The sequence below is a fragment of the Gordionus sp. m RMFG-2023 genome, chromosome 3 (assembly GCF_954871325.1).
Source record: "Gordionus sp. m RMFG-2023 chromosome 3, tfGorSpeb1-WG-v2, whole genome shotgun sequence".
Lineage (NCBI taxonomy): Eukaryota > Metazoa > Nematomorpha > Gordioida > Chordodea > Parachordodidae > Gordionus > Gordionus sp. m RMFG-2023.
The window spans coordinates 18,640,850-18,663,584 of NC_088777.1; the positions used below are offsets into that span (position 1 = coordinate 18,640,850).

Below are 22,735 nucleotides of genomic sequence, written 5' to 3' on the forward strand. Positions count from 1 at the left end.
ATAATGATAATAGGATGCCAGACATACGATGCACTTGCAAAAAAAATTATTGATAATCTATCTTATATTAAAAATATGTATATAAGATTAAATACGCCCTTACCCTCAAGTGCTAGTGTCGAGATTATTTAATAAGCAAAACTTATACTTTCTGATCGTCGCTCTAGACTTGGGGATGATAATATTAAAATGATTTTATTATTAAAATGCAACAAATTACCATAAATATTTATTTTTATTACATAAAATTTTTTATAATCAAAACTAACTATATTTTAATATTTATAAATGTTGATTTTTATATATTTACTATACAATAATATTATAAGCAAAAAATAAAAATTTTTTTGTAAATTTTTTTATAAAAAGTAGCTTAACAAGTAGCTAAAGCTACTTTTAAAAAATAGTAGCTAATAGCGTACTTTTTTTGACAAATAGCAATAGCGGTAGCGCGCTACTTTTTTTAACAAATAGCGATGGCGGTAGCGCGCTACTTTTAAAAGTAGCGTTTAACAACTCTGTTAATTACTAAGATGAATGTATGATTTAGAAGTAAATTTAATAAGAATAGTGATTTTGACGTTAATAAGACTATCAATCGGATTCTTTCCGATATTTGACATAACATCAATTCGATACTGATATTTAAATTTATATATTATTGCTATTTAAATTTCGAATTATGAAAATTTAAATAATTGCTCAAATACATGATTTAGGACTTTTTAAATTCCGTGATGCAACACGCCAAAGATTTTAAAGATTACCATAAACTGGTGGCTCAAAAGATGTATAAATTGAACAAGACAATCATTACTTATCACGCAAATACCGAAAGAGAACAGAAAAAGGAACAGGAGCGAATCGAAAAAGAACGGCTAAGGAGATTGATGGTAAAAATTTTTTAATTTTACAGACTCTTTTCATTTTTTTTTTCGTTATTTTCCTCTTTAATTCACATTGCAACCGATTTAAAGGAGTATTATAAATTTATTGTTTCGTTCATCCTTACTCCAGGTAAAACTATCTTTAAAGTATAAATTCAAATTTCATTTTGATATCTTCTCCCATATATTTATTCCAGAGTTTGGAACCGAACCCAGGAACACTCGGAACAATTCTAGCACTCAGAATCTAGAATCCTTTCTTAAAATTGAAAGGAACCGAAACTAGATTCAATTTTTAAATTGACAAAATGCAACCAGGGTTAGGCAAATTTTTTAAAAAAATGCATTTGAATACAAATACAGTTAAAATGAATAATAATATTAAATACCCATAAAAACTTTTAAAAAAAGTGTACTATATACAAAATACTAATTTATGAAGGCTAATTATCATTTTAAGTATCGGTAGAATTTAAGATATCGACCGATACTCCGATATAGTGTCAATCAATACCTGCAGTTTGGATAAATTTTCATAATGGAAGGGATGCCAAATAGATCGATTTAGCGCAAATTAAGGATAAACCGCACAAATAGAAAGATCAGCAGATTTCTTTTAAATTATTAGCTACGATATACTATCGCATGATGATGATTTTTTTTTTATAAGGAACTGCTCCAATAAAAACATTCTAAATCGATTATAAGAGTGCTGAATTCAGTCTAGAACATGTGACCACCATATTGGAATAAAAATTATATTATTAAATCTTTATTACATGGATATAATAGTCTATGTAGGAGCAAAATGATAGTCAATTTATTTGAAGGAATATGGAATTATTTATAAGTATATTGTTACTAATAGCCGATTTATTTGGAGGAATGTGGTCACTGAAACTATATATATTATTATTTAATATAAAAAAATATCAGATGTACATAAAATGTTTAAAATATGAGGCATTTAAATGTATTCTTAAAGAACTCTTCAATGATAGAAATAGGCCCCTTTATTTCCCCGCGTATTTTTATATGTTAATATTCCCTTCCACTCATAGCGTTTTATTTATTAATCTTTAACCCTTCTATTTTTAATACGGAATAGGCTGAAGATGAAGAAGGTTATCGCAAGTTAATCGACCAGCAAAAGGACAAACGCTTGGCCTACCTATTGAAACAAACCGATGAGTACATCGAAAACCTGATTAGCATGGTCCAGCAACACAGATACGAAATAGAGGAGGTCAAAAGGACCAACAAAGAAAAAAAACGCAGACGCAGGTTGTTGCTGGCTTTACTAGCCCAGAAAAAGAAGGAAAGGAAACAGGCTAGGAAGGAAGAAAAGAGAAAGGTATGATTTTATTTTTATTTAATAAACCTTCAAACTCCCTTTTATGGTATGCATCTCTTTACTAAAGTAACCTTTAAGTCCCCAAACCACACAAAAATCTTCTATACATTAAGCTAAGTGGACATAAACGAGCCACCCTTATAATTATGGATATTTTGCAGTAATACATTTCGCGTATTAAAATTGATAACATAGTATATTTTTAAAAAAAATTGATACATTTGCAAGGGATTCAGGTGGATGGTTACCATAAAATAAAATTTCTCCTTTTGAAAAAATTCTTAATCTTTTATTACATTGTAAGAATAAAGGCTGTCATGATTATATTCTTAAAATTTGTCCACACAAAATAATAAATAATAATAATTGATTGACCACTTTTCTTTGTTTGACATTGTTAACATAAAAGTTTCGGTTGAATTTACAATAAAAATTAGGAATCAACTTTCGATTCATCCTCCTTGAATTTTGAATCGACTGTCGCGTTTGACGTAAAAAATGTTATGAATAGTCTTTTGAATCAAGTCGCCAAAGATGCCCAGGCTACCACCAACGGAAAGATTTATCAAGTTAGGCATAGAGTTAGGATGGAAGAGACCAAAGATGTTACCTCCATGAATGCAGCTCAAATTGAAGAATGGTTATCAATCAATACTGAGTAATTGACTATATAAATATATGTCCAAATTGAAGAATGGTTATCAATCAATACTGAGTAATTGACTATATAAATATATGCCCGTCTCAATCAATTTTCTAAAATTTTAGAATACTTTGTGGATTTTTTTTAAGGAAAAATGTTTGACTCGTTTCGACCATACAAAATTTCTTGTTGAATATTATATTCCACTTAAAGTAATCCCCTCTATTTAAAATAATCAGCATTGGGATTTATTTTTTAAGTCTACCAATTTCTAAGACATGGATAGTGTATTTATTGTTATTGGAATGTTATTTTTTGATTTAATAAATTGATTATTTTTATAGTGAAAAAAAATTGAAAACATTACATTAACAAATTTAAAAATGTTAAGTTTAATATTAGATTAGTTTTTATATTTTAAATTTAGAATAATAAATAATTTCTCAGTTCATTGATGAAATTATTAAATTAACAATTATTTTGAATAGAAATCAAAATGAATAAAGTAATTTTTTTTTATCTAATTAGTAATGATTAATAGCACAATTTAGTATTCTTGATTTATTTTGTAATAAGCAAGTCTTTGTATTTCACTATTTAATAAGTAATTTGATCAAATTTAGTAAATAATATACTTAAAATATTGAGCGAAGATTTTTATTTGCCAATCCTAAAAAATTACTTAGCAAAATTTTAAGGATATCTCCTGGTTTGGCTTTTCACTAAACAGCCTAAAAAGTAAGAGAAAGAAAAAAAGATGAAAAATAGCAATGCCCTTAAAACAAACTAAATAAGTATTTTTAATTCTGAGCATAACGAAAAAAATACAAGCGTTTAAGTTTTTATTCTGAGCGAAATATATATCATAAATGAATATTTATTTTCGCTAAAACATTCACATTCCCTTAAGATACGAATTAGTGATTGATAAAGGATCCACCACTCTTGAACCTGATGCAAACGAATCGGAATCCGATTTATCGGATGAGGAAGCAGACGAAATAAATATGGACGAAATCGATCTGGACGAAGCTGAACTCTTATTGGCTAACAGCAAGGCTGAATCCGAGGAGGACAGTCAATCGGAAGAAGGTTTGATAAATAAATGTGCGACGAAAAATCAAAAAATTTTATGATTAATTTTTTTTAAACGCTTTTTGATATGTTTATTCAAAATCATTTGAGTTTGGAATACGAGGAATAATTTTGGCAAAATTTTATTAAGTTGCAATTTTCGTTAATGCATGGTCTAAAACCTTGATCAGGAAATCGACTTGTTAAAATTGTTTAGGATTAGGAATTCAATCCGAAAATAAATTCCACCCCGCCCCCTTAATGTCTATCATAATTTTTAAACCTTCGAAAGAAATCGTAATTTTATTGGCATTATATTTAAATAAAGGGATAGAGTAAATTTAGTTAAAAAACAAAATACTCATCTTAATACATTTATAAAAAACTTTGAGTAGCATTTAAAAACATTTTTAAAACTATAATAATACCATTTGGTGTTCAAATATATGAGTCGATAACAATAAATATTATACCTATTTATCCCTCCCTATTTTAGTTTAGGGGTACTTGTCTATTTTGAACATCAAATTACTTGATTTTACCAACTAATTATAGGCTAAGGTAGAACCCTACACAGATCTGTCAATCCGACCAAAGTAGGATCGGCTGGACAGACATTCTCTCGGACATGTAAACCAAACCTTGATTTTAAAATTTTTATTCAGAACGGATTCAGATTTAGACAATTTTTTAAAATTCTTATTTAAATATTATATTCTTTTTTAAAAAAAATACCAATTTTTATTTTATTTTCCTATGGCCCTCCTTTTTCCTCGCTTTTCTAAATCGTACTATTTCTTCAATTCAGTCCTTAATATTTTTTTTCCAAACCGGACATGCAGTAGACGCAATGCCACAAGATTTAACAGCTGATGAAGTTTGTAAAAATTTTTTAATAAGATACTAATCAGATGTTGAATCACATCCACTGTGAGTACAACCTTGTGGAATGAAGAGTTCTAGGAAAACATACCAATTTAATTTTGAGCTTTGATAAAATATTTTAAACGTATTTATATTTTGGTATACTGATAGATATTTTAAATAATTATATCTTGAAGCCATATTGAAAAAACCATATCGTTTTTTATAAAATGACTAAAGGGAAATTTTATAAAAATCTTGTTTATATAATATATTTTAGAAGATGGCGATTCGCGATCAGCTGATCATCATCGTCCCGTGATCGATGTGAACGTTAAACAAATAGATGATCATGGAGATCTGGCTGAGACTGAGGATGCCAAAGCTATTATCAACAAGTATATGTTTAATAAGTTGATTTTTTGCTTGTGTGTTTATTCGAGTAAGAATTTCGTTCGTTTCAGATCCAATCATTTTATTTTATTATTTTCAACCATAAAAGGTTAAAATTCTGATTTTGGTATCTATAATTTACTGCGTACTTCTTAAAATTTTTATCTTAAAGAAAGTAATCTGCCCATGCTGAAAATGGGCATATACAAAGCATAAGATTTAGTCGATATGAAAGACATGATCGATGGCTTAACCTATATTTTTGAGGAGGGGCCCATAAAAATTTTTCTTAGGCTTCAAAATTTTGCATTTATATTCGAATTTAAATAAATAAATTTCTTGTATTTCATAATTTTATTTAAATAAATTATATCAAATAAATTCAGATGCAAACAAAAATCACAAGGGCAAAATAATATATAAATTTATTTATAAGTTTTATTTTAAAAAAATCTATATTTTTATTACACTAATTAATATGGCGTTAAGGAGCAAAATTCCGAATAATAAAAAATGTTTAAATATACCCATTTCAACTACTGATGAACAAATCACAATATATTAACTTATATGGGCCGGAATGCCCGTTTTTCTGTTGGCATAAGATTCTTATTTCAATGGAGAAAAAAAAATTAGATTTCAAATTGTAGACAGATTGAGCCTAATTAACTAGCAAATCAATCCCGACAATTTAGTATTCGTATTCTGTAAAATTTTAACAATGTGCTGAGCTTATATATGTTCCAATGTTTAAAAATAGGGAATTTAGTATAATAAAATTCTAGAATAGAAATTTTTGATGGTCAATTTTTTGCACATGCCTCTGAGTAAAGAAATATTTGATGAAACATTTGCCATTGTTTATCAAAAAATAAACACTTAAAAACATAAAAATTTACTATTCCTCTAACAATGCCTTAGATTAATTCAATTTAGTTGTAAAAAAGAGATTTCGTCATTTCCAGTGTTACTCATCTTTTTCATAATATTTGCTTTTCTATTTATTTAACAATTAAATTTATCAATATAAATACTTAATTAATAAAAAAAGAAGTCAACACGTAGATGACGAGTACATATGTAAACCCAGCGAAAGTGGGGAAGGCAAAAATTATTACCAAATAGCTCATTATGTCCAAGAAAAGGTGACAGAACAAGCTACCATATTAGTGAATGGTAGCCTCAAGGAGTATCAGGTCAAAGGGCTTGAATGGATGGTAAGTTTGCATAATAATAAGTTGAATGGAATTCTTGCCGACGAAATGGGATTAGGTATTTTTCTTTTCTTCTTCATTTTCTTATTACATTAAATATACTACTAAAGACTATAGTTGAGTAATAGTCTATTTATTTTGGCTTGGCCTGAGCTGATTTATATTGACTAAGGCTAAGCTTAGGTCGATTTTAATTGGCGAAGCTTAAGCCGATTTTGCCTAGACTTTGATTGGTTAAGGCTAATGTTAAGCCTATTTTGTTAGGCTAAGGTTGAGCTTAAGCTGATTTTGACTGGAATAACGCTCTGTTTTAGTGAAAATTTAATAACAATGCAATTCAGAAGTGTGTCAATTCGTCATTTTAAAACTTTTCCAATATTTTTTAATGAAATTTATATATGGATATTTTAAATCTGATTCAATAATAATATAAGTATTAAGGGTGATAATTGTCTTGTCATATTCGCAATCTTAAAAACTTACCAATCTTTAAAATAGGTAAAAATGTATATTTTTCTATGAAAATTTAATAATAATGAAATTCATCAGGATAAAAATTGTCATCTTTGGGTAAAGCTTACAAAAGTATAAATTAAAATTTTTATTGCACTCCAATATAATAAGAAATAATTCAAATATAATATTAGGAAAACTATCAGAGTTTTTTTGCAGTACAAGAATATGTACAAATACTTTGAATTGAACCAAGTAATATAGGTTAATTTAATTATATTTATTAATTAAAAAAATCATACTTTATCAATGATATAATTAATGAGATATGCCTATATGAAACATCATTTGGATCATCTATTTACATTAAACATTGGAAAAGTTTTAAAATGATGAAGATACCAATTGTCACCCATGAATTTATTATTAAATTTTCACAATAACAGATATAAAATATTCATTCTTACATATTCTCTTTAAAAATAAAGCTATAAAAATGACGAATATGACAATTGTCACCTTTATAAACTTACATCATTATTAATGAATTTACACTATAAAATATTCATTTATACATATTTTAATTAAAAAAAGATTGGAATTGTCACCCTTCTGATTTACATTGTTACTGAATTTTTACCATAACAGATTTAAAATATTCATTATATTACCCATTTTCATTAAAAAAAACATTGGAAAAGTTTTATAATGACGAATATGAAAATTATATTGAATTTCCATTAAAACAGATTTAAAATATTTATTTTCAATTAAAAATCATCGAATTTTTAAAATAACAAATATGACTATTGTTACCCTTCTGAATCAAATTATTATTAAATTTACAGTAAAGCAGAGTATTTGCCGATCAAAATCTGCTTAAACTTAGCCAAAATAAATCGGCTCAGACTTAGCCTTTGCCAAAAAAAATAGGCTTAGTCTTAGCCCAAATCGGCTAGACTAAGCCGAATACCCAACTATACAAAAGACCGATAAATCAATTTTTTTTCGCCATCTTAAATTAATATTTTTTGTATTAAAGAAAAATATAAAATATCTTTTAATTTTGTTATTTATTGTGAGTATAAAATTTAAAATGCACTAAATTACAGTTTATTTTTTTTATAATAAAAATTCATTCCTTAAAACAAAATTTGATAAGAATTAATACGAATGTAAGAACTTATAAGCTTTTTATTCTAAAAAATTTTTTTAAGTTAATAATTTCCCACCTTTCATAGATAATTATAAAATTGTGTATTTAATTTCCATCTATTAGTCGGCATTCACATATTTTCATTATAGTAAATAATTTTATACAATTTAAATATCAATTTATTGAAATGAGTGATATAACATAATCATACAAAAGCTAATGAAATTTTTTTTTAAAACATGGATTTCAATAAAGTTATATTTAAATTAGTGAATTATTAAAAATTATATTTCTGAATTGCACCAGTTACCTAATATATAACACTTTGACATATTTCCTGACGCCCTATATTAAAAAACATAATTTCCAAGGTAAAACGATCCAAACGATAGCCCTTGTAACTTACCTCATGGAACGTAAACATATTAACGGTCCTTTCCTTATTATAGTCCCTCTCTCCACTCTTTCTAATTGGAATTACGAGTTCGATAAATGGGCACCATCTGTAATTAGGTTTGTCTTAATAGTTCTCTTTTATATACCTTTATTGACTCTTTGAGGTGACCATCATTATCGTGACCCCATATAGTTTGGTACCTCATTGTATTATTGAAATCTAAATGTTCCTATTTTTATTCATATTCTCCTTAATGTTGATAAAAAATTTAACAACCTTGAATGGTCACTACCGAGATTTCATTTGTTGTTATTTATTGACCCTCAACCTACCCTTATTTTTTTAAATATATTTTTTGTAAATTTCGCTCCAAAATTTTTTCATAAACAAATATTGCATAATTAAATACATTTTAACAATATATTAAATTAATTAGGCTCATTTACAAAGGATCCCCTTACGCACGTAAATGCTTGGTTCAGCCCCTCAAGGCGGCCAAATTCAACGTTTTACTCACAACTTACGAATATATTATCAAAGATAAGCACGTGCTCTCCAAAGTAATTCATAGTTTTGGTATTGTTACTACTTAATAACTAATTACATAATATAATATCTTCACTTTATTATTGGATTGATCATACCCCATATTTCTAGCCAAGATTTTAAAGTGTTTTTAAAAATTAATATCAAATGAATGAATCAAATAATAAGAAACAGAGAAAAAAATATATGCAAACCATCTTGCCTTGATACATGAAATGAAGAATTTTTGAATAATAATTAAACTTGTGTGCCGCTCATTTTTGGCACTTTTATTATTTTATTTAGAAATTATCGGCGATGGGTACGCCACGATCAAATTTTCAATTGGTGGTGTGCTTATCTGGTTTCCTTCGAAGATATGTTGTAATCTATCTATTATAATGATTATTTAGAGTTGGTAGAAATAGCAATGTATATTGTTTTTTTCCCATTCTTTTCTCTTTAACATGATTGGCTTGATAATCATGTTTTAATCAATTAAGAATCTGACTTTATAATTTTTATTATTATGATACGAGTCTTTTTAAATTTTATTAAATAAAAAATTATGGTGAAAGGTCCCAATACTAGTGTTATAACTTGACATATATTTTATTCATTATTTTATTGCAACTTATTAAATTAAAATATTTAACCAAGTTTATTTTAGATATTTTTTAATCGATACTACAAAAATAATCCTAAGATTAAATGGAAGTACATGATAATAGACGAAGGTCATCGCATGAAAAATCATCATTGCAAGTTGACCCAAACTCTCAATTCCCATTACATTGCGCCACATAGAATTTTATTGACGGGCACTCCGTTACAAGTAAATATGAACTATAACAATTATTAAAATTTTTGAAATTTCATACAAATCAACAAAAAAACACGATTTTTATCCCCGGGCTTAGGGCGGGGTCTGCAGGTCTCTGATATATTATAACTAAGAAAAAAAATTAAATTTTAGTTTCCAACTTCAAACAGTGGCTAAGATACTGGCTCTAAATGTCGAGAAAATGGAGCATTTTGGGCAAAATTCACTCCTTTTAATTATAAATATCTTTAGATACAATTAAACGAGAAGTTTTATTTAAATTTAAAAATTTGAAATGTCAAAAACCGAAAATGATCATTTTCTCTATATTTTTTTTTATAAATAGCTATAAGATTAATGAATAAATATGCAAAATAAGTAATCTTTATGGCGTCGGGTTCAAACTCATGTTGATTTGTCATGGAATTCACCATATATTTATTATATATAATATCTGATTTAAATAATTATCATTCAGTCTTCAATTTTTTAATTAATGATGATATTATTTATTTATCAAGATATGCAGATTAGGAAACCAGACATTTGACACTCCTGAAATATATATTTTTTATTTATAAATGGGAATAAATATATTAAATATAAATTACTATTTATTTCTTATCTCCTCTATTTATGTGGTATTTCGTGGTGGATTTTTTTCAAATTTAGGTTAGGATTAAGTAGGACTCCAGAAAATCAAATCATTAAATATTCATATTCGAGTACTAAATTTTGAATCAAATAATGATTCGTAATAGGAATAATTTTTTTTTACATTTTATAGCAAAATTCACAATCATGCGTAAATTATTTATAATTTCAAAATAAATTTTTAAAAAAGGCATAACGCTTTTCTAATGGTTTCTTCTTTTAGAGACATGTTATTTTTAGTAATCCATAAGTATGAATGACTATACAAAATTCATGACTTGTAAAAAAAGCACTATTATTTCCTCTCTTATTGGTTAAATGTTTTTAAAATTTAATTAGTTTCAAGGAATTTTAAACAAGAAATCAGCACTATAATATCAAGGAAAATTAATATAAATATAATATTTGATTAGAATGGCATTAATTTAAAATTACTATTATTTGCAAATAATTCTTATATTAACGAATTTCGTTATTTATTAAAAAATGATTTGTATCCGATTTGAAAATTAATATCACGACGTTCATTTTAATCTAGATAGGTTATGATAGAATTAACAATCCCAAATCATTTATACAACTAATTTTATTACAATCTAATAATTGTTTTTTATTATTTCTTTTACTTGATAGAATAAACTTCCCGAATTATGGGCTTTATTAAATTTTCTCCTCCCAAACATTTTCAAATGTTGTTCCACGTTCGAACAGTGGTTTAACGCTCCTTTCGCGCTGACAGGAGAAAAGGTTGAATTGAATGAGGAAGAAACCATACTAATTATAAGGCGTCTGCACAAAGTTCTGAGACCTTTTTTGCTTAGAAGACTCAAGAAGGAAGTGGAGGTAACTTAATATATATTTTTTTCAAAGAGTAGAGATGCACAGAATTTAATTTTTTTTAAATTACGCGGCTGGGTCCGATATTCATATTGAATTCTATAAAAAAAAATTTTTTTACTGTTTCAAGGAACCATAAATTAAAAGCAGTAAAAGTTGCGTTAAAAAGAATTTTTATTTGTTTATATTGCATAACATGGTTCTATATACAATGGCCAAGTCTTTATAAAATGTCACCCAATTAAATTGCCTTTATCAAGGATCTTAATAATTTATTCTTTTTTTGTTATTTAACAATATTCAGAGTCAACTTCCAGATAAGATTGAATACGTTGTGAAATGCGAAATGTCGGCGCTTCAAAGATGTTTGTACAGACACATGCAAGCAAGGGGAGTCCTTCTCACTGATGGGTCTGAAAGAGATAAAAAAGTTATATATTTTTTAAAAATCTGTCATTGACATAATTATAATAAATGTTCAGTATGTAATTGGAGGTAGATAATTTAAATATATTTATTTAGAAAGTTTGGTAACAATAAGCGATTTATTGTTTATTACCTAAATTTTAATATATTTAATCGTAATTTAATATGCTATTTTCCTTATTTTTAAGGGCAAAGGCGGTACAAGAACCCTCATGAATACATTGATGCAATTAAGGAAAATATGCAATCACCCCTTCATGTTCAACCATATTGAAGAAACCTTCGCTGAACACATAGGACAACCTAATGGCATTGTACAAGGGTAATTATTATAAATTTTTTTAATTATATTATTTAAAAATTTTTTATTTTTTATACCTTTCAAGAATTTATGTATTTTCTTAAATTATATTATAAAACCTTTCGTTGACAGTTTTTCTATTAAGAAGATTATTCTTTACTGGATATGTGATTTTTTAAATGAACTTTATAGAAGGCGTATTGTCAGCATGCCTCCTTTTTAAATTCTGGTGTCAATATTATACTATCTTTACATTTTTAATCTCAAGAATTGACCTATTTAGAGCAGCTGGAAAATTTGAACTTCTGGACAGAATGTTGCCTAAATTAAGGACATCTGGCCATCGAGTACTACTATTTTGTCAAATGACAGGATTGATGACTATAATGGAAGATTACTTTAACTTTAGAGGTAACTTAATTTATTTTCCATCATTATATTTTGTTATAAAGTAAGATATTAACCATACATTATAATTATTGTTAGAAGTAATTTCAATATCTTTGGTTTCATTTTAATTATATAGATGAAGATTATGATAATTTAATTTGAATAATTCTTTTATAACTCATTCTTATTCAAGATTAACCTATCAAGAGCTTAATATATTATTTATTTCCATCATCTTTCTCACACAAAAAAGGTTTCAAATATCTTAGACTGGACGGCTCAACAAAATCAGATGACAGGGGTATATTGCTCCAAAAATTCAACGATACAGAACTGAATATATTTTGTTTCCTGCTCAGTACAAGAGCAGGTGGACTTGGTCTTAATCTTCAAGCTGCTGATACAGTCGTTATATTCGATTCTGATTGGAACCCGCATCAGGTATTATAAGATATAAAAGGTTATATTAATTTTTTAACAGACCTGGTTTCTTATATTAAGTCAGATTTGCAAAAATATTGAATACCATATTTTTTATCAGAATATTTAAAGTATTTTTTTAAAGGATCTTCAAGCCTCTGACCGGGCTCACAGAATCGGCCAAAAAAACGAAGTCCGTGTATTTCGACTAGTAACCGTCAATAGTGTAGAAGAAAAAATATTAGCAGCTGCCCGATTTAAATTAAATGTGGATGAGAAAGTCATACAAGCTGGCATGTTTGACCAAAAATCGACTAGTAACGATAGAAGAAAATTTTTGCAAGCCATTCTCACAACTCCAGGTACCACAGGAGGCGGTTCTGCTACTCATGGTTAGTTTGTTTTAATTTTTTTCTAAACCTGAACGACTACTCCCTGTCAAAAATATGCATTTTTTATTTGCGTTAGTATTAAATAAATCAATTTTCATTGATTGCAAATATCTATCATCATTTTTTTTAAAGTTTCACTTAGCCAAAAAAATTAAACAGTTATACAAACATTGTTAAGTACCTGAATTTTTAATGCAAATATTAGTTAGATGAATGTTTTCAAATTTATTCAGATCAATGAACTGTAAGTATCGGCTTCATTTTACAGTTACTATATAAAGACCCGATCTATAAGATGATGACTAAACTACGGCTAGTGATTAATATTCATTGATAAATTTTTTTTTCTTAGATTAAATTTATCCTATTTAAAATTTTTATCAAATATAGGAGATGGTGGCTTAGACGAGACTGTCAATGAAGATGAAACACCCGACGATGAGACTCTTAACCAAATGCTGGCACGATCCGAGGAAGAATTCGAATTGTTTCAAGTTAGTCACATTTTTTTTGTTATAGTAAAAAATTCCAAATAGTCTTGAATAAAAAAATAAATGATTTTATCTATGGAGATACTTTTTGCTTTTTTGAAATCATGAAGTTTCTTAGGGATAAAATCAATAACTTAATTTAAATCAGCAAAAGATAAAAAAAAATTAATTTCACAATTTTTATTAGTCTGTTTTATGTTATTATTGAAATTCGAATTTCCGCAAAATAGTCATTCTAAAGTAAAGGCCAATCTTAATTATTTTTTTCATGAGCATGGCCTGGCCTGTATTTGAATAATTTGGGTCTTAGCCCAGTGTGCCCTCGTAAGTTTAATACTGTTATATTAATAATATATTATTCCCATTTGCTTTAAATTATTTGGGGACCAATTTATTATTACAAATAATAAACATAAGCAATATATTACATTTATCGCTTCAAATAGTTTGGGGGCCATTTTAGAATAATGTAAATCTAAATACTCATGATAAAATTAATATTTTAAATAATACTTATGATGATAGTAATATCATTATATTCATTGCTTCAAATATTAATGGAATATTTAGCATAGAAAATATAAGCTCAAGTAAAATTATGTGCTCGATATGTATTAATGCAATATAGAATTAATTATTTTAAAAGGTTAGGGTTAGGGTTGAATGTAAAATTAGGGTTAATATATACTAAAAATGGGTGTTATTGTATTTTAATAAATATATTATTAACAAGGCTTAAAATTTTGTTTCATTCTGTATATGTATTAATGCACAAATGAATTATAAATTTAACATGAATATATTATATTACATTTAGCCAATAAAATAGCTTGAATTATTAAAATGTAAAGTTATATTACATTTATCTCTTCAAATAATTTTGTGACTATTTTATCATTACAAAATGTAAAATTATTAAATAATTTTATATGTTAATTCATGTTTACTTAATCTTATGTATATATTAGTTGTTGTAATTGTAGTGAAGGTTTTATAAAAATGTTAATTGATTATACTATATTTGAAGGATTTTTATAGTATGCAAATTTTAATTATTAAAGTTAGCGAAATTTATAGTAAAAAGATTTTTTTAAAAAAAAAGTTTGTTAAATTGATATGTAAATTTTAGTGTTTTAAAGTTATATAAATAGGGAGATCGAAAATGTAATAATTTAGGAAAAAAAGAAAAGTATTATAATTTATATTTTTGCTTTTTGATTTTTTTAATTTTATTATATAAATTGATTAACTGTATATTTAAATAAATAAATTTGCTGTCCTCATTTCCTGATCTTTATAGAGTGGAAATGATTTTTTTACATTTTTCAGTCCATATCTTTTATCACTATTACTTTTTTCACAGTATATCTTGTGCAATGCTATAAGATCATAGTTTTTATAATAACATTTCTATGAGGTTAAGTGAATTATTAATTACTATTTGCTTTAACAGAGCTTTAATCGTTATATTATTAATTGATAAAAAAAATCAATTATTGTGAATAATATTTAATGGAATGAACTTATCTGTAATATCGCTTTAATAAAAATTAGCAAATGGATATTGAACGGAACAGAGAGACGTTGGCTCATACATATACGACTAGAATGCTGACAGAAGAAGAGCTACCTACTTGGATGATAAAAAATGATGCAGAGGTCAAACATATGGTATGTTTTTTTTACGTAACTAATCATTTCTAATTTTATATAGATTCAGAAGATATAATTAAAATGAAACATGTTTTAAACAAAAAACAAATTTAGTTTTTGAACATGTAAAAATTAAAAAAAAAATTTAAATAAAAATTCATATTTCTATTTGTTTATTTTACATCCTTTATAAATCATAAACATATAATGATTAATTTAATACTATTTGAGATAATTTTTGGATTACAAATATCACCATCAATTAAAGATAAATGGTTTGTATAAAAATTCCTACTTCAATTCAATAAAATTATTGCAATTATAATATGCGGCCATAACCTTTATACTTATATAATCTTTTTAATAGTTTAGTAATGTAAAAACTTAAGGTTTTAGCCATTTATGTTTTTTATATTTGGTATATAAGGTCGAACGTTTAACTTGCGAGGATGACGAAGATAAAATATTTGGTCGCGGCAATCGCCAACGTAAAGAAATCGATTATTCGGATGCTCTCAGTGATAAACAATGGCTCAAGGTTTAAATTTGATATTTTAAAATATTTTTATTCTTCGCATTTGTATGAATTGTTTGTTTTTTTAACTTAATTATAGAAGGTCTTATAATAATCTTAACTCTTTCATGCACAGAAATTGAAAATTGAGTCCAATTTTGCGCAGGTAAAATTTTTTATTGAAAATAATGAAAATATATAGTAAAAATCTCATATAATTTCGTTATAATTTTATTTTTAAAAATATATAAATATTTCATAAGATATTAAAAAATTAAAGTGAGGCATCTCACTGTGCAAATAAACATATTTATGATTTATTATTCATGATACTGTTTAAAACAGTTTCGTTTTTTGGAGAGACATAACGCCACATCACATACTGAGCATGTCCAATCTGAACGATGTTCATTAACAACTGTTTAAATGAGCACATCTTCTCCTTTGCACTGTTCTTACTGATAAATGTGAGGCGGCACATCACTTAATCTCCAAGGACACTTTTTTTTTATTAGTGTTGGATGGCTGGGCTCTGCTGGTAAGCTGTAAACTATTCTTTCTGCCAATACCAGTTATTAATTCCGTTTAAAAGTTTTTCATAGGCATATGGCATGGTTTATCAATCATTTTATATATTGCATATGAGTTAACTATGGCTAAAAGATAATTTAGTGTAATTTTGATAAAATAATAATACCTGCATCAATGAAATAATAGATTATTTTTTTATACTACTTGTTACTTTCATTTCATAATATGATTTTAATTGATCAAAAATATCAACACAATTCATATCTCGATTATAATCATATATAGCTTTGGGACAGTTTATTTTAATAATATTGCATCTTTCTGTTTCCTTTCAATCTCCACGTCATCAGCTGGGTTATGATAATTCAAGAGAAGCTAAACAGATCGTTTATCCATTTAATGGCAACGATGTCATCTTCATTTATCACCCAAAACATGCTCGCCTGTAACCATTTTTTTCTGCTTTCAAGGTGGGTAGACTTTTCGTCTTAATTTACTGTGCCACATGCATAAATCATTCTCTGCCCTAATTTTTAAAATAAATTAATGCCAGTGAAAATTTACAAGAGGCATATTATCTTCTGAGTCAAAGGATTCATCAATATAATCGGAACTATTATCACTTTCATCCTTGACGACATTCTGCATAGTGTGATTATTTTAAAAAAAATGATATACATATATAAATTAATATATAAGCTTTATATATATAATATTAACTTACCGAATACTTTTAGAAATATGAATTTTTAAAATATCCATTTGGGAAAAATCTGGAAAAATACTAATAAAAATCTCAATATGTCGAATTTTAAAGAGACTTTTTTATTTATTTTATAAAAAAAAATGAAATAAATCCATTTTAAAAGTGGGCTAAATTTTGTATTATTGTGCAAAATTTTATAAAAATTGGTGGGTTATATTTTAGCCTAGCGCGAATGCAAGGGTTAATTTAAAATTCTATCATTATTAATGGTTTAAAATTTCGCTTACGCAAGCATATTTTTTAATTTCTTATGGTTTCGATAAGCCCCAATGTGTGCAAGACCGAAATTACTGGGGCCATCCCAAATTTGAAAAATTTAACTACTATTAATAGAGAAGTTTTAACAATTCCCCCTTCCTCTCACATCAGTGAACTTAGTTAGGAGTTGTAAGGAGTTTTAAAAGATCTATAATCATTATTACACATGCTGTTTTCCAAATTTAAAAAAAGGTATTAGAAGCGGAATCTGACGATGGCCAAGATGAAGAGGGCGAAGAGGATATCGATAGAACATCCGAGTCTCGCAATCGCAGAGCTATGGAAAGAAAACAAACTCAAGAGAATGAGAAAAATGGAATAGGCGTAGCCACAAGCGTTGGTGGTACTAGTAGTAGTCATAAAAAGAAAATCAGTTTTGATGAATCAAGTTGAGTATTTACCGTTTTTGAATTTCATTTTTAGTTGTTATTTCCCAAGATATCGCATCACTTTGTATTAATTTTTTTGAAGAATAATAAATTTAAATTATTTTATTATTCTTAAAAGCGAACATTTTAATAAAATTGAATTATTAATTTTAGAATTATATGCAAATAGGGTAATTAATTAAATTTTTTTTGTAATTTGCAGTATTAATTTTTTTTTGATTGTAAAAGTGACTTCTTGTTTAAAATTTTATAAAACAAATTAATATTTAGGTAATTATTATATTTTATAGCTCTTTCATTATTTTTAAAATGTTTGCATTATTCTTGAATTATATTTTTAAGATGTAAAGAAAGCAACTTATCATATAATTTTATCACAAGTATCACTGAATAAATAATCCTTTTTGCTTGAGATGTAAGAAATGCCGGGCAGAAATTCATCAACCGTCAGTTAAGGATTGATTAGAATTTTCAAGATCTCGAATTTTAGCGGGAATCGTACTATTGATTTGTTGTGAGTTGTGCTTTCATCTTTTTTATTATAGGATCGGTGAGTCATAAAAGAAAAAGGGAAAGAGATGAAAGCACAACAAATCAATAGTACCAACTCCCACTCTAATTCGAGATCTTGATAACTAATCAATCCCTAACTGAAGGTGGATGAATATCTGCCAGGCACTTATATATCACGTAAAGAGGATTATTTACTCAATGCTACTTGTAATATACCTTCTTCACATCTTTAAAATATAATTTAAGAATAAGACAAACATTTTAAAAAAATATTGAAAAGGCTATAAAATATAGTAATTATCTAAATATTAATCTGGTTTTATGAAATTTTAAACAAGAAGTCATTATAACAATCAAAAAAATTTAATTACCAATAATTTTATATAATTCTAAAATCAATAACTCTAATATTTTATTAAAATAAACACTTTTTAGAATATTACAAATAATAAATTTATTATCCTTCAAAAAAAAATTTGCGAATCGAATAATTTTCTATTAGCCTATTCAAATAATCTTTTCAGAAAGTTAGTGATATGAAAACAGAGTGTTTTTCCCCCTCTCTATTAAAAAAGTCATTATATTTATGAAAAGGATGGAAGCTTTGTATCTTTAATAGTAAATTATCTTTTTTTTAAAAAAATATATAAAACATCATTTTATAATCAGTGAATTATAAGTAAACTCATTGCAAAATAATATTATTTTACAAATTTCAATTAAACGACAAAACTTTAAATTAAAAAATATATGCATTATTACAAAAGCCGGTAGTAGCGATAGGAAGAAAAAGCGCGGGCGCCCTCCTTTGGAAAAACTGGCACCTAACAATAAAAAGGTTGAGAAGTCACTAAGGATTATACTGGATTTGATTCTCAATTATACAGATGAGTATGTGTTTTTCTTCCCTTAAAAACTATTATTTTGAGTCTACTTCTTTAAACTTATCAATTATTATGGTTGAATCTAAAATATTAATTCAAGTTTTGATTAGACGTTTGATATATGACATTGTTATATTAGAGGTATGGATTTCGGGTAGGGCCATGTTTGATATTCTTCGTATTAAAATCATTTTTTTAAAGTCTAAATTTTATTAATTTAATAAATATTTTTTTATTACATAATTTTATATAAACTAATAATCGTACTTTCTTAAATATATATAAGATTATTCTTAATTTGAAATGTAAATTATGGGAATTGATCAGGGAATTAGGATAAATTGGGGAAATAATGACAAAAAATATGATGAGCATTTATGCCTACCTATTTTAGAAACGTTTCTGGAAAAATAAAGATTGTTAATTTTATTATTCAGCAACTTTTATTCATTGCTCTTTATAGGTACGTTCAAACCTGGTTACTCATAATAAATATTACTGATCAATTACTCCATGTGTCCAATACAATAATAATTACGCCAATCACATTTTTCCGATAAATTAGTTTAAATAATTTTTAAAGTTTAATTAGATTAAACCAAATAATTAAATATATAATGTATTCCTCCTGTAAAAGCCATGAGATCATTGGGATCATGTATAACAAATCTCTAAATAATAGAATTTAAATATAAATAAAGTTTATTTTCATAATAAAGTATTTTTAATTAGGGAGCAGCCCCCACTCCTGTTATTCATATTGCCTAAATAGAGATTGGAATTTTCTTCTAAGTTTAGTGAAGTGGGATCTAACTTCATTACCTATAATTAAATATATACAAATTTATAATTAATCAAAAAAAATTTGCCGATATTTTCAACAGCTAACGATCGAATATTAATAAGATAAAGTACGAGTAAGAAGAAATTGATCCATGTAAAGCATAATTTACTCTCATAAAATTTCACGCGTAAATAAGTTGGTAAGTAAAAAATAACTTGTGAACGGTTGTAATTCATTACATTAGGGTAAAAAAAAATTACGAGTAATCAGGTTTGGTATAGCCTGGTGTAAAGATACTATTTCACTAATTGATATTTTCTTTATAAGATTCATTTATATGTGCGATGATTTTTGTATAAATTTATGCCAATAACAACACTAACTTTGATTCCTTGACCAGAAACTATCAATTTAGCGTCTGTTTTCCTAGTTTTTATACTCAAAATTGAGAAATTATAATTTAACTTTGAAGAAAGCCTATATTAATTAACTCACGCCTCAATGCATAGCCAATTTTCTCGACATGTGGATTGAGCCGAATTAGTCCATTTTTTGAAATTACTTAACTCTGAGGATACAAAATTTGATTATACCTCGATTCAATTTTTTATGGATATAACGCCTGTCTTTGTTTAGTAGGATTCCATTTTTACTAAAATATTCGTTATTTTTATTATTACAACTCGTTAACTACAATATTTAACTCTAATATTAGGAATGGCATAGTTTTGAGCTCTGCGTTCATGCAATTGCCTTCTAAAAAGGAAAGACCCGATTATTACGAGGTTATAAAGGAACCGATGGATTTGAAGAGAATCAAACTTAAAATTCAAGAAAATAGGTACAGAACTATGTCCGATATGTGTAAAGATTTGGAACTCATGTGTAACAACGCCCAGATATATAATATAGAAGGATCTATGGTAATTACAATAATGTATTATTTGCGTTAATAAAATTCGAGCGACAAAAAATGGCACGCATAAATCGCCAAATTATCGATTTAAAAAAAATTAATAAATCTAATTTTGACCTTATTAAATACATTGATAAATAAAGCTTATATTTACTAGCTTCGATCTCATTTATTGAAAAATGAGTGTAAAGTTTATTCTTAATGTATAAAATTAATAAAAGATTTTACTATGTATATTTTCAATTTTAATATTTATCAGCTACGTTAATATTTAAAAGAAACAGATAATTTTCTTATAAAATTTGCATAATATAAATAAGCTTTGTTGTACCACGATATTTTTTTGCATGTTTCATATTCTCAATTTTTGGCCTCTATTAAAAAGAGTGAATATTATAGTTTTAAAGTATAATACATTATCCAATTGATGATTATAATCTTAACGGAAAAATTGTAAACATTTTTTTCCCCTACTTTTATATTATAAAAATAGATTTATGAACACTCAGTTATACTCCAACGCGTGTTTAGGGATGCCAAAGACAAAATAGCCAACAATGTTTATGACGATTCGACCTCTAATAGTATTAACTCATTTGGTAAAACGTCAAATTTGATACCTAAAAATATCAGAGGAACCAGTGATAATTACGGTTCTAGTTATCAAATGAACATCAATGAGACGGAAAGAGATATTAGTCGAGTTGGTTTTGGTAGCGCCAGGAGTCGATCTGACGATTTGTAATGAAAATCAGCTATTATGAATTTATTTATTAACCAATATTTGATTCTTTTCCATATTTTATATTTAAAAAAAAATTTATCCTTTTTTTTATTCATGATCTGAGTAAGAATTTATATCTTAAAAATAGATGCTATGTTATATTTTACTACCACATTATATTTTACTATTTATATTATAATGATTACATTTGTGTTTTTTGTCTTATTCTAAAATATGACACCAAATTTAAATTTTTATGTTTACCTATTTGTTTTTTGTAAATATAATATTTATAACAACGCTCTTTTAAAAAGGAGCTAGCTTCCGCTCCTAATTTTGGTTAAGATGATCGTAAATTTTAGAAAAATGGGTCGTGAGTGGGCATGAATATGATTATAAATATTCCATCAATTTCCACTTCTTCGGAAAGAGTTTTCTTCTCTCAATATGATTTTTCCTAAACTTAAGAAGGTCAAGGATGATCCCAAAAAATGTAGATTATTTATTATTTTATATTTTTTGGATACTTTTGCGTTTTTTTTCCCAAATATGGCTTAAGCCAAAAGCCGTAAAAATTATTAACAAATAAATCCGGACTGGGCCTAAATTTTTTTTTATAAACGCTGGGCAGATTTAAAAATTATATCAATTAATCAGTTGGGAAATTTTAGTAATTACTACTCACATTTTCAATTTTCTTTTGAAAAAATTTACACCAATTAAAAAAATTTTTAAAAATCAGGGCAAGGCCATAAAATGATATGATTAAAAATATTTTTTTAAATATTATAAAATAATTCATAGAAAATATTTTGTTATTGTTTATCGTACCAATATTAATATAGGGTTAGTGGAAGAATACTATAAAATAAATTTATCCCCTTCTTAAATATTTTTATGACTCAAATGAATGTCCAGTTCTTGATTAATAAGCAAATTCTTATAAATCTGCAAATATTATTACCGCAGTATCCTTCCGAATCTAATCCACATCTTGATAGAAAAAATTAAATATTTGGCAATGCAAAATATTTATGGTTGATAATGTTCTAAAAAATTCTATCTATAAATAATTTAAATTTTAACGTAAAATTTCGTAGCTGATTTGT

At 26.4% G+C, this 22,735-nt stretch overlaps 1 protein-coding gene across 3 annotated transcripts in view; it reads left to right on the forward strand.

Annotated features, from left to right (window-relative positions):
• LOC135927163 (probable global transcription activator SNF2L2) overlaps window positions 1–21,819 on the forward strand; it is a 38,510-nt gene extending 16,691 nt beyond the window's left edge. For all 3 annotated transcript variants that reach the window (XM_065463109.1, XM_065463111.1, XM_065463110.1), the window contains 22 exons: window positions 720–893; window positions 1,996–2,241; window positions 2,679–2,899; window positions 3,795–3,976; window positions 5,103–5,220; window positions 6,267–6,487; window positions 8,410–8,551; window positions 8,872–8,995; window positions 9,667–9,795; window positions 11,071–11,280; window positions 11,579–11,704; window positions 11,889–12,022; window positions 12,270–12,412; window positions 12,645–12,832; window positions 12,957–13,203; window positions 13,594–13,697; window positions 15,249–15,365; window positions 15,775–15,885; window positions 17,609–17,804; window positions 19,086–19,209; window positions 20,702–20,909; window positions 21,396–21,819. In XM_065463109.1, coding sequence (XP_065319181.1) covers window positions 720–893; window positions 1,996–2,241; window positions 2,679–2,899; window positions 3,795–3,976; window positions 5,103–5,220; window positions 6,267–6,487; window positions 8,410–8,551; window positions 8,872–8,995; window positions 9,667–9,795; window positions 11,071–11,280; window positions 11,579–11,704; window positions 11,889–12,022; window positions 12,270–12,412; window positions 12,645–12,832; window positions 12,957–13,203; window positions 13,594–13,697; window positions 15,249–15,365; window positions 15,775–15,885; window positions 17,609–17,804; window positions 19,086–19,209; window positions 20,702–20,909; window positions 21,396–21,647 — 3,717 coding nt within the window. In that variant the 3' untranslated portion in view covers window positions 21,648–21,819. The remainder of the gene's footprint in view (window positions 1–719; window positions 894–1,995; window positions 2,242–2,678; window positions 2,900–3,794; window positions 3,977–5,102; window positions 5,221–6,266; window positions 6,488–8,409; window positions 8,552–8,871; window positions 8,996–9,666; window positions 9,796–11,070; window positions 11,281–11,578; window positions 11,705–11,888; window positions 12,023–12,269; window positions 12,413–12,644; window positions 12,833–12,956; window positions 13,204–13,593; window positions 13,698–15,248; window positions 15,366–15,774; window positions 15,886–17,608; window positions 17,805–19,085; window positions 19,210–20,701; window positions 20,910–21,395) is intronic.
• Window positions 21,820–22,735: the final 916 nt, after the last annotated feature.